This window comes from Zosterops lateralis (genome assembly GCF_965231275.1).
Source record: "Zosterops lateralis genome assembly, chromosome: 33".
Lineage (NCBI taxonomy): Eukaryota > Metazoa > Chordata > Aves > Passeriformes > Zosteropidae > Zosterops > Zosterops lateralis.
Window position 1 is genome coordinate 3759999 of NC_139793.1, and position 11877 is coordinate 3771875.

Sequence of the window (11877 nt, forward strand, 5' to 3'; positions counted from 1 at the left end):
TATCGCCCCCAGCAGCCCCCGCGCGCCAAAATCCGCCTGTTCTTCCCTTAATTTTTAACCGATCCCGGCTAATTAAACGGTAATTAATTAATTATTAATCAATTAACAAAGTTATGTGACTCCTGCGTTTATTTGGCATTAAAAGGGGAGGGGAAAAAAGCCGATGCCACGCCCACCCCCAGAGTTGTGGGAGGGGCATATTTTGGGTCTGGGGGCGTCCTGAGATGCAACAGGGGGGAAATTTTGGGGAGGGGTCTCCCCCAAAATCCTGGGGAGGGGCTCAATCGTCCCATTCGTCGTCATCGTCATCGTCCTCGCTGGCGGCGCCTTCGTCTGGGGGGGAAAAATTTGGGGGTCAGGGGGATTTTTGGGGGAGTTTTTTTGGGGTTTTGGGGATTTTGAGGTGTTTGGGTTTTTTAGGGGGGATTTTGGGGGTCTCAGAGGGGATTTTTGGGGGGTTTGAGGAGTGTTTTGGGGGTTTCAGGGTGTTTTTTGGGGGGGTTTTTGGGGGTCTCAGGGGTTTTTGGCCTGTTTCAGGGGGTTTCGGGAGGGTTCAGGGGGTTTTTGGGGGTTTGGGTTTTTTTGGGGGGTGGTTTTGGGGGGTCTCAGGGGGAGTTTTTTTGGGGGGGATTGGGGGGGGTTTTTTTGGGGATTTTTGGGGAGTTTCTTGGGGTTTGGGGGGCTCAGGGTTTTTTGGGGGGGTTTGGGGGGTCTCAGGGTGTTTTTGGGGGTGTTTTTGGGGGTCTCAGAGGGGTTTTGGGGGAGGGGGGTTGGGGTGTTTTTGGGGGTCTCTGTGATTTTTTGGGTTTTTTTGGGGGGATTTTGGGGGGGCTTTGGGGGTTCTCAGGGGATTTTTTGGGTTTTTTTGGGGGGGAGTCTTTGGGGGGGTTTTGGGGAGTTTTGGGGTTTTTTTTGGGGGGTGTTTTGGGGGTCTCAGTGATTTTTTGGGGGGGGGTTGGGTGTTTTTTGGGGAGTTTTTTTGGGGTTTTTTTGGGGGATTTTTGGGGAGTTTTTTGGGGTTTTTTTGGGGGGATTCTTGGGGAGTTTTTTGGGGAGTTTTTTGGGGTGTTTTGGGGAGTTTTGGGGGGATTTTTGGGGAGTTTTTTGGGGGGATTTTTGGGGGTTTTTTTTGGTGTTTTTTGGGGGTGTTTTTGGAGATGTTTTTGGGGATTTTTGGGGAGATTTTTGGGGTGTTTTTGGGATTTTTTGGGGATTTTTGGGGATTAAATTTTTTTGGGGGGGGTTTTTTGGGGTTTTTTTGGGATTTTTGGGGAGTTTTTTGGGGGTGTTTTTGGGGATTTTTGGGGAGTTTTTTTGGGGTTTTTTTTTTAATTTTTGGGGGATTTTTGGGGAGTTTTTTGGGGAGTTTTGGGGAGATTTTTGGGGAGTTTTTTTTGGGTTTTTGGGGGGGATTTTTGGGGGTTTTTTTGGGTGTTTTTTGGGGGTGTTTTTGGAGATGTTTTTGGGGATTTTTGGGGAGTTTTTTTGGGGATTTTTTTGGAGATTTTTTTGGGATTTTTGGGGTGGTTTTGGAGATTTTTGGGGTATTTTGGGGGGTTTTTTGGGGGTGTTTTTGGGTTTTTTTTGGGGTGTTTTTGAGGGGGTTTTTGGGGTTTTTTTGGGATTTTTGGGAGTTTTTTGGGGTTTTTTGGGGGGTATTTTTTGGGGAGTTTGTTGGGGTATTTTTGGGGTGTTTTGGGGTGTTTTGGGGCATTTCTGGCTCTCTCACCCGAGGAATGGATCACTCGGCTCCGTTTCTGCATCACGTCCATCAGGGCCCCCACCAGCCCCCCGCCCCGGGGGTCGCCCCCCCCTCGGGGGTCTCGGGGCTCTGGGGGGTCTGGGGGGGGGCGGGGGGAGGGGTCAGAGCCCGCCCCTCCCCCACCGGCACCTCCCTGACCCCCCCCAATGGACCCACCCCCCAATTTGGGGGTCCCTTTACCCACTTTGGGGTCCTACCCCCTTTTTGGGGTCCCATCACCCATTTTTGGGTCCCACCCCCCTTTTTTGGCTCCCACTCCCCATTTTGGGGTCCCTTGACCCACTTAGGGGTCCCTTTACCCACTTTTGGGGGTTCCCATCCTCATTTTTGGCTCCCACTCCCCATTTTTGGGGTCCCATCTCTGGTTTTGGGGTCCTACCCCTGGTTTGATTTCCCTTCACCCATTTTTGGGGTCCCATCCTCATTTTTGGGGTCCCTTTACCCATTTTTGGGGGTCCCATCCTCATTTTTGGAGTCCCACCCCCCAATTTTGGGGTCCCATCTCAGGTTTTGGGGTCCCTTTACCCATTTTTAGGCTCCTTCTCCCCATTTTTGGGCCCCCACCACCCAATTTTAGACCCCCCACCCACTCATTTTTTAGGGTCCCCCCATTTTTTTAGGGTCCCCCCCCTCCCCTCCCCATTCCGGGCTCCCCCCCCCCCATTTTTTGGGCTCCCACCCCCCAATTTTGGCTCCCACTCCCCATTTTTTAGGCTCCCACCCCACCCCCTCCCCATTTCTGTCCCACCCCCCAATTTTGACTTCCACCCACCATTTTTTTGGCTCCCCCCTCCCCATTTTTGTCTCCCCCTCCCCATTTTCAGGCTCCCCCTCCCCATTTTCGGGGTCCCTCCCCCCATTTTCGAGCCCCCACTCCCCATTTCTGGGCTCCCACCCCCCCATTTAAAGCCCCCACCCCCATTTTTTGTCTCCCCCTCCCCATTTTTTGTCTCCCCCTCCCCATTTTCGGGGTCCCCTCACCTTGTTGAGGGTCACCCCCTGTCTGATCTGGTCCAGCAGCGCCCCCCGGCCCGAGGGGGGGGTGGGGGGGGCGGGGGAGGGGCTCCCCCCGGCTGGGGGAGGGGGCGGGGGGGGTGGGGGGAGGGGGAGGAGCCGCTCCGGAGGGGGAGGGGCCTCGTGGGGGAGGGGCGGGGCCTCGCGGTGGGGGAGGGGCGGGGGGAGGGGAGGGGCCGGCGCGGGGTGGGGGAGGGGCGGGGAGCCCCGAGCGCGAGCGGCCGGAGGAGGAGGAGGAGGGGGGGGGAGGGGCGGGGGTCGCACGGCCCGGGGGGGGAGGGGGAGGCCCTGGGAGAGAGGAGGGGGAGGGGTCAGAGGGGGCGCTGAGACCCCCCCAGGACCCCCCCAGGTGACCCCAGGTGTGCCCAGGTAGTCCCAGGTGTCCCCCCAGGTGTCCCCAGCCCCACCCTGACACCTCCAGCTCCTCCCCCGGGTGTCCCCAGGTGTGTGCCCAGGTGTCCCCAAGTGTTTCCCAAGTCCCTCCCATGTGTCCCCAGGTGTCCCCAGGTGTGTCCCCAGGTGTCCCCAGCCCCCCCCCAGGTGTGTCCCCAGGCCCCCCCAGGTGTCCCCAGGTTCCCACCCAGGTGTCCCCAGCCCCTCCAGGTGTGTCCCCAGGTGTCCCCAGGTGTGTCCCCAGGTGTGTCCCCAGCCCCCCCTAGGTGTCCCCAGGTACCCACCCAGGTGTCCCATCTCCTCCCTGACGGCCTCCAGCCCCCCCCAGGTGTGTCCCCAGGTGTGTCCCCAGGCCCCCCAGGTGTCCCCAGGCCCCCCAGGTGTCCCCAGGTGTGTCCAGGTTCCCACCCAGGTGTCCCCAGCCCCCCCCCAGGTGTGTCCCCAGGTGTCCCCAGGTGTGTCCCCAGGTGTCCCCAGCCCCCCCCAGGTGTCCAGGTACCCACCCAGGTGTCCCATCTCCTCCCTGACGGCCTCCAGCCCCCCCCGGCGCTGGATGAAGTCGTGGATCAGCCGGGAGGTCTCGGCGTCGGCCAAATGGCGCTCGCTGACCCCGGCCTGGGCGAAGAGTGACCGCAGCGCCGGGTCCAGGGACGCCAGCTGGGGACAGGGGACACCTCAGGGTCAGTGTCACCTCCCCAGGGTCACCTCAGGGGTCATTGTCACCCCCCAGGGTCACTGTCATCTCCCCCGGGGTCACTGTCACCCCCCATGGTCACCCCATGGCCTGAGTGAAGAGTGACCACAGGGCCGGGTCCAGTCCTGTCACTCTATGGGGTCACTCTATGGGGTCATTGTCACCCTATGGGGTCAGTGTCACTCTATGGGGTCATTGTCACCCTGTGGGATCATTGTCACCCCCTATGGGGTCATTGTCACCCCTCACAGGGTCACTGTCATCCCCCAGGGTCACCCCATGGCCTGGGCGAAGAGTGACCGCAGGGCGGGGTCCAGGGACGCCAGCTGGGGACAGGGGACAGTCCTGTCACTCATTGTCCCTTTATGGGGTCAGTGTCACCCCCCCAGGGTCACCTCAGGGGTCATTGTCACCCCCCATGGTCACCCCATGGCCTGAGTGAAGAGTGACCGCAGCGCCGGGTCCAGGGACGCCAGCTGGGGACAGGGGACAGTCCTGTCACCTCAGGGGACACCTCAGGGTCAGTGTCACCTCCCCAGGGTCATTGTCACCCCCTTTGGGGTCATTGTCACCCCCCAGGGTCACCCCATGGCCTGGGCGAAGAGTGACCGCAGCGCCGGGTCCAGTCCTGTCACCCTGTGGAGTCACTGTCACCCCCTGTGGGGTCACTGTCACTCTATGGGGTCACTGTCACCCCCTGTGAGGTCACCTCAGGGGTCACTGTCACCCCACAGGGGACACAGAGGGGACACAGAGGGGACACGGGGGGGGGAGGTGTCACCCACATCAAAGCCACCGTTGGGGTCCCACCCGATGTGACCGACGTGCCTGGGGGGGAGGGGAGAGAGGTCAGACCCCCCTGGGACCCCCCAAACCCCACAGACCCCCCTGGGACCCCCCCGTGACCCCCCTGGGACCCCCCTGTGACCCCCCAAACCCCAAATTCCCCCCCAGACCCCAAAACCTCCCAAAAAATACCCCAAATCCCCCCTAGACCCCCAAATCCCCCCAAAAATCCCTCAAATCCTCCCCCAGACCCCAAATTTCCCCTCTTTGACCCCCCCAGACCCCAAATTCTCCCCCCAGACCCCCAAATCCCCCCCAAAAATACCCCAAACCCCCTCCCCAGACCCCAAAATCCCCCCCCAGACCCCCAAATCCCCCCCAAAAATACCCCAAACCCCCTCCCCAGACCCCAAAATCCCCCCCCAGACCCCCAAATCCCCCCAAAAAATGCCCCAAATCCCCCCCAGACCCCAAAATTCCCCCCCAAAGACCCCCCAGACTCCAAATCCCCCCCAAAAAATGCCTCAAATCCCCCCCTAGACCCCAAATTTCCCCTCTTTGACACCCCCAGACCCCAAATCCCCCCAAGACCCCCAAATCTCCCCCTCAGACCCCAAAATTTCCCCTCTTTTACCCCTCCCAGACCCCAAACCCCCTCCCCAGACCCCCAGACACCCCCAGACCCCCAAATCCCCCCAAAAATCCCCCAAATCCCCCCCAGACCCCCCCCAGACCCACTTGAATCCCGAGGGGGCCCCGATATCGGCCTTGGAGATTTTCTTCCTGGCCCCTCCCCCTTTCCTGGGCTCCCCCCCGGGGGTGGGGGAGGGGCCCGGGGGGGTGGGGGAGGGGCCCGAGGGGGGGCTGGGCAGCCCCCGGTACCGGCTGGGGGTGATGTCGGGGTTGGGGATGGGCACGGTGGGCACGGGGGGGCCTGGCCGGGAAAGGGTTAAAAAATAAATATTAATTAGTTAAATAAATAAAATTGGTATTGGGGGAAAAATCCCAAAAAAAAATGGGGGGTGGGAGAGTGAAATTCACACCAGAGACCCCCCAAAAATTCACCCCAAAATCACATCAGAGATCCCCAAAATTATCCCAAAATTACCCCAGAGAGCCAAAAATTATCCCAGAGATCCCAAAATTACCCCAGAGGGCACAAAATTATCCCAAAATTCACCCCAGAGACCCCAAAATTACCCCAAAATTCACCCAAAGACCCCAAATCCATCCCAAAAATTACCTCAGAGATCCCAAAATTAACCCAAAATCCATCCCAGAGACCCCAAAATTCCCCCAAAAATTCCAAAATCCACCCCAGAGACCCCAAAATTACCCCAAAATTACCCCAGAGACCCAAAAATTCACCCCAGGGACCCCAAATCCATCCCTGAGATCCCAAATCTACCCCAGAGATCCCAAAATTCCCCTAAAGGACCCAAAATTACCCCAGAGATCCCAAAATTACCCCAGAGGGCACAAAATTATCCCAAAATTCACCCCAGAGACCCGAAAATTCACCCAGAGATCCCAAATCCACCCCAAAATTACCTGAGAGAGCCCAAAACTACCCCAAAATTACCCCAGAGATCCAAAAATTATCCCAGAGAACCCAAAATTTACCCAGAGACCCAAAATTAACCCAAAAATCCAACCTGGAGACCCCAAAATTACCCCAGAGATCCCAAAATTACCCCAGAGACCCCAAAAATTTACCCCAAAGACCCCAAATCCACCCCAAAATTACCTGAGAGACCCCAAAATTACCCCAGAGACCCCAAAATTCACCCCAAATTCCCTTCTGGGCCCTCCCCAAGCCCCCCAAAAATGGGACAGGACCCCCCAAAATGGGGGAAAATCCCCAAAAATGGGGCAAAGTCCCCCCAAAATGGGGCAGGGCCCCCCAAAATGGGACAGGACCCCCCAAAAATGGGGCAAAATCCCCTCAAAATGGGGCAAAATCCCCCAAAAATGGGGCAGGACCCCCCTCCCCTGACTCACCTTCAGGGTTGGGGGTCCTGGGGAGGCTCCCCCGACGCTCTGGGGGGGAAAAGGGGGGTCAGGAGGGGTTGGGACTCCCAAAAAAACCCCAAAATTCCCCAAATTTCCCCCAAAATCCCCCCAAATTCCCCAAAATTTCCAGAAAATCTCCCAGGGGGGTCAGGAGGGGTTTGAGACCCCCCAAAATTCCCCCAAAATCCTCCTGGGGAGGGTCAGGATGGGTTGGGACCCCCCAAAACCCCCCAAATTTCCCCCAAAATCCTCCCCAGGGGGGTCAAGAGGGGTTGGGACCCCCCAAAATCCCCCAAAATTCCCCCCAAACCCCCCAAATTTCCCCCAAAATCCCCCCAAATCCCCCAAAATTCTCCCAAAATCCTCCTGGGGGGGTCAAGAGGGGTTGAGACCCCCCAAAATTCCCCCAAAATCCCCCCCAGGGGGGTCAGGACTCACCATGGCCGGGGGGTGGGGGAGGGGGCAGCGGCTGCTTCTCTGTGGGGGGAGAAAAAAGGGGCTTTGGGGGGTCCCAGGTGCATTTTGGGGCTCCCCAGGCGCATTTTTAGGCCCCCCAGGTGCATTTTGGGCCCCCCAGGTGTATTTTAGGTCCCCCAGGTGTATTTTGGGGTGTCCCAGGTGTATTTTGGGCCCCCCAGGTGTATTTTGGGGTGTCCCAGGTGTATTTTGGGCCCCCCAGGTGTATTTTGGGGTGTCCCAGGTGTATTTTGGGCTCCCCAGGTGTATTTTGAGGCCCCCCAGGTACATTTTTGGGCTCCCCAGGTACATTTTTACGGTCCCCAGGTGTCTTTTGGGGCCCCCCAGGTGTCTTTTGGGGTCCCCAGGTGTATTTAGACCCCCCAGGTGTATTTTGGGGAGGGGTCTCACCTCCCCTCTGCTGCCGCCGCCGGAGCCTCTCCTGGACCCGCCCCTCGAACGTCGCCGCCTCCGCCTCGGACGCGAAATTCAGCCCCGCCCACCCCTCCTGGGCCAATCAGGAGCGGCCGTGGGCAACCAGGCCACGCCCACTTACAGCAAGCCACACCCACTTTACCTTATATGGTATTGGCCACACCCACCAAAGCTCATGGCCACGCCCATTCCCCATATGGTACTATACCTGATAAAGACCACGCCTGTTTGTCACAAGCCACGCCCACTCCATCCAAGCCACACCCACTTTGCCTTATATGGTATTGGCCTATTGGCCACACCCATCAAAGCTCATGGCCACGCCCATTTTCCCATATATGGTCATGTCCCTATAAAGACCACGCCCATTTGTCACAAGCCACACCCACTTTGCCTTATATGGTATTGACCCATTAGCTCCACCCACTAAATCTCACAGCCACGCCCATTTCCAATATATGGTCATGTCCCTTATACAGGCCACGCCCAGTTGTCACAAAGCCACGCCCACTTTCCTTATATGGTCATACCTGTGCATTGAGCACAGGCCACGCCCTCATTATAACCACGCCCACATTCTGACCACGCCCCCAACCCAAAATGACCACGCCCACAGCCCCACATTATTATGGGCCACACCCATTTAAGCCACGCCCACTTTGCCAAACCCAAAATTTGGCTCCTCCCACCTGTGTGGCCACACCCACATTTCTATGGCCACACCCACTGACCACACCCGAATTTGCATAGCCCCGCCCACTGACCATACCCAAAATTGGCCCCGCCCACCCCCAAAGCCCCGCCCACTCACGTGGCTGATGAAGGTGTGGAAAAAGGGGGTGGGGGTCTTGTAGCCCATCCCCCCCTGCAGCTCCTGCTCCCACCACAGGACCCCGTCCTGGGGGAGGGGATTGGGGTCAGGGACCCCCCTGGGGACCCCCAAAAACCCCCAGGACACCCAAAACCTCCCCAGGACCTCCAGAGACCCCCCAAAACCCCCTGAGATCCCCCAGGACCCCCCAAAACCCCCTCAGACCCCCCCAAAACCCCTCAGGATCCCCCCAAAACCCCCTCAGACCCTCCCAAAACCCCTCAGGATCCCCCCAAAACCCCCTGACACCCCCCAAAATTTCCCCAGGACCCTCCCAAACCCCCTGAGACCTCCCAGGACCCCCCCAAAACCCCCTGAGACCCCCCAGAACCTCCCAAAACCTCCCCAAAACCTCCCCAGGACCCCCCAAAATTCCCTGGGACCCCTCCCCATGATTTTGGGGCCCCCAGACTCACAGGGAGATGGAAGAGGCAGAAGAAGTAAGAACACCAGGGGTTGTTTTGGACCCACTTTTTGGATTTTGGGGACCCCTACCCACATTTTGGGGACCCCCTGGGATCTTTAGGGACCCCCTGGTAATTTTGGGGACCCCTGGGATGATTTTGGGGACCCCTGGGATGATTTTGGGCCCCCCAGGGATGATTTTGGAGCCCCCAGACTCACGGGGAGGCGGAAGAGGCGGATGAAGTAGGAGCGCCGGGGGCTGTCCCGGACCAGGCAGGCGACGCCGCAGCCCCGGAGGGTCCAGGAGCCCCCCGAGACCCCCCCAGGACCCCCGGGGACCCCCCCGGGCTCGGCCACCAGCAGCTGGACCACGGCTGTCACCAGGGTCTGTGGGGATATGAAGGTACAGAGGGTTAAAATTGATCCTGGGGGTATCAAAACCCCCCCAAAGATCCCCAAATTCATCCCAGAGACCCCAAAATTCATCCCAGGAACCCAAAATCCATCCCAGAGAGCCCAAAATTCATCCCAGAGGCCCCAAAATTCATCCTGGGGGATTCCAAACACCCCTCAGAGATCCCAAAATTCATCCCAAGGACCCCAAAATTCATCCCAGGAACCCAAAATCCATCCCAGAGAGCCCAAAATTCATCCCATGGACCCCAAAATTCATCCTGGGGATCCCAAACACCCCCCAGAGGACCCAAAATTCATCCCAGGAACCCAAAATTCAACCCAGAGACCTCAAAAACCACCCAAAGAACCCAAAATTCATCCCAAAGGCCCCAAAATTCATCCCAGAGACCCCAAAATTCAACCCAGAGACCCCAAAATCCATCCCAGGGACCCCAAAAACCACCCAGAGAACTCAAAATTCATCCTGGGGATCCCAAACATCCCCCAGAGAACCCAAAATTCATCCCAGAGACCCCAAAACACCCCAGAACCCTCAAAATTCATCTCAAGGACCCCAAAATTAATCCCAGGGATCCCAAAATCCATCCCAGAGACCCCTAAATCCATCCCAGAGAACCCTAAATTCATCCCAGAGACCCCAAACACCTCCCAGAACCCCCAAAATTCATCCTGGAGACTCCAAAACCCCCCAAGACCCTCCTCAAACACCCCCCAGGGAACCCAAATCCATCCCAGAGACCCCAAAACCCCCCAAGATGACCCAAAAAAAACCCCAAAGGCCCCAAAATTCATCCCAGACCCCAAATCCCCCCAGTTCTCCCTCCCAGTTTATCCCAGTCCCCTCCCAATCCCCTCCCAGTTCCTCCCAGTCCCCCCAGTTCCCTCCCAATCCCCCCCAGTCCCTCCCAGTCCCTCCCAGTCCCTCCCAGTCCCTCCCAGTCCCCCCAGTTCCCTCCCAGTCCCCTCCCAATCCCCCCCAGTCCCCCCAATCCCCTCCCAGTCCCCCCCAGTCCCTCCCAATCCCCCCCCAGTCCCCCCCAGTCCCCTCCCAGTCCCTCCCAGTCCCTCCCAATCCCCTCCCAGTCCCCCCCAGTCCCCCCAATCCCCCCCCAGTCCTCCCCAGTCCCTCCCAGTCCCTCCCAGTCCCCCCCAGTCCCTCCCAGTTCCCTCCCAGTCCCTCCCAGTCCCCCCAGTTTCCTCCCAGTTCCCCCAATTCCCCTCCCAGTCCCTCCCAGTTCCCTCCCAGTCCCTCCCAGTCCCTCCCAGTCCCTCCCAATCCCCTCCCAGTTCCCTCCCAGTCCCCCCAGTCCCTCACCACACATTTCCTGCCCAGCAATTCGAAGATTCTCAGGTTTTCCTGCTCCTGCAGCAGCTCCGAGGGGACGTTGTCGCCCCCCTGGCGCCCCCCACGGCTCATCCTCGCCAAAATTTGAGAAAAAAACTCAAAAAAAGTGGGTTGGGAACCTCAAAAAATGTCGTGGGAGGCCCGAAAAATGTCCTGGGATCTCCAAAATTTCAGGAAACACCAAAAAAGGTGCCCTGGGAACCACAAAATTTCAAGAAACACCAAAAAAAAAACTGTCCTGGGATCCCCAAAATATCAGGAAACACGAAAATAACGACTCTGGGATCTCCAAAAACTGCCCTGGGACCCCAAAAATTTCAGGAAATCCCAAAAAAAACTGTCCTGGGACCTCCAAAATTTCAGGAAATCCCAAAAAAAACTGTCCTGGGACCTCCAAAATTTCAGGAAATACCAAAAAAAGTGTTCTGGGAACCACAAAAACTGCCCTGGGACCCCCCAAAACACCCTGAGGCCTCCAAAAAACCACCTCAGACCCCCCAAAAATACCCTGAGACCCCCAAAACTGCTCTGGGACCCCCAAAAACCAGCCAGACCCTCCCCACCCCAAAAAGCTCCGGTGCCCCCGGGGCCTCTTCCGGCCGGAAGCACCCAAAGGTGCTGGGGACGTCACCTCCGGACTGGGGGGGACTGGGGGGGACTGGGAGGGACTGGGAGGGACTGGGAGGGGAACTGGGGGATACTGGGAGGGGACTGGGGGACTGGGAGGGGAACTGGGGGGACTGGGAGGGACTGGGGGGACTGGGAGGGACTGGGAGGGGATTTGGGGGGACTGGGAGGGAACTGGGAGCACTGGGAGGGGACTGGGGGAACTGGGAGGGACTGGGGGGGACTGTGAAGAGGAACTGGGGGAACTGGGAGGGACTGGGAGGGACTGGGAGGGACTGGGTGGACTGGGAGGGGGAACTGGGGAGACTGGGAGGGGAATTGGGGGCACTGGGAGGGACTGGGAGGGGATTTGGGGGGACTGGGAGGGAACTGGGAGCACTGGGAGGGGAATTGAGGGGAACTGGGAGGGACTGGGGGGGACTGGGAGGGACTGGGGGGAACTGGGAAGGAACTGGGAGCACTGGGAGGGACTGGGTGGACTGGGAGGAGAACTTGAGGGGCTGGAAGGGCAACTGGGGGATACTGGGAGGGACTGGGGGGGACTGGGTGGACTGGGAGGGAAACTGGGGAAACTGGGAGGGGAACTGGGGGAACTGGGAAGGAACTGGGAGGGACTGAGAGGGAACTGGGGGATACTGGGAGGGACTGGGATGGGTCTG

The 11877-nt window shown here is 58.6% G+C and overlaps 1 protein-coding gene across 1 annotated transcript; it reads right to left on the reverse strand.

The window, feature by feature from the left end:
• Positions 1-217: 217 nt before the first annotated feature.
• WAS (WASP actin nucleation promoting factor) lies at positions 218-11257 on the reverse strand. The gene is made up of 11 exons (XM_083881314.1): positions 11116-11257; positions 10562-10928; positions 9049-9216; positions 8365-8451; positions 7530-7626; positions 5388-5583; positions 4649-4691; positions 3669-3826; positions 2744-2835; positions 1730-1840; positions 218-333 (listed from the first exon to the last, which is right to left on the reverse strand). The coding sequence occupies exons 2-11, from the start codon at positions 10661-10663 to the stop codon at positions 281-283; spliced, it is 1107 nt and encodes a 368-aa protein (XP_083737440.1). The 5' UTR covers positions 10664-10928; positions 11116-11257; the 3' UTR covers positions 218-280.
• Positions 11258-11877: the final 620 nt, after the last annotated feature.

Excerpts from the sequence above, each read along its gene's own strand:
- WAS (XM_083881314.1), bottom strand. The coding sequence starts at position 10,663 with ATGAGCCGTGGGGGGCGCCAGGGGGGCGACAACGTCCCCTCGGAGCTG. Across the intron at positions 9,217-10,561 it reads TGCTGGGCAGGAAATGTGTG|ACCCTGGTGACAGCCGTGGT; the intron begins GTGAGGGACTGG and ends ATATCCCCACAG. Across the intron at positions 4,692-5,387 it reads GGGGCCCCCTCGGGATTCAA|GCACGTCGGTCACATCGGGT; the intron begins GTGGGTCTGGGG and ends CCTCCCCCCCAG.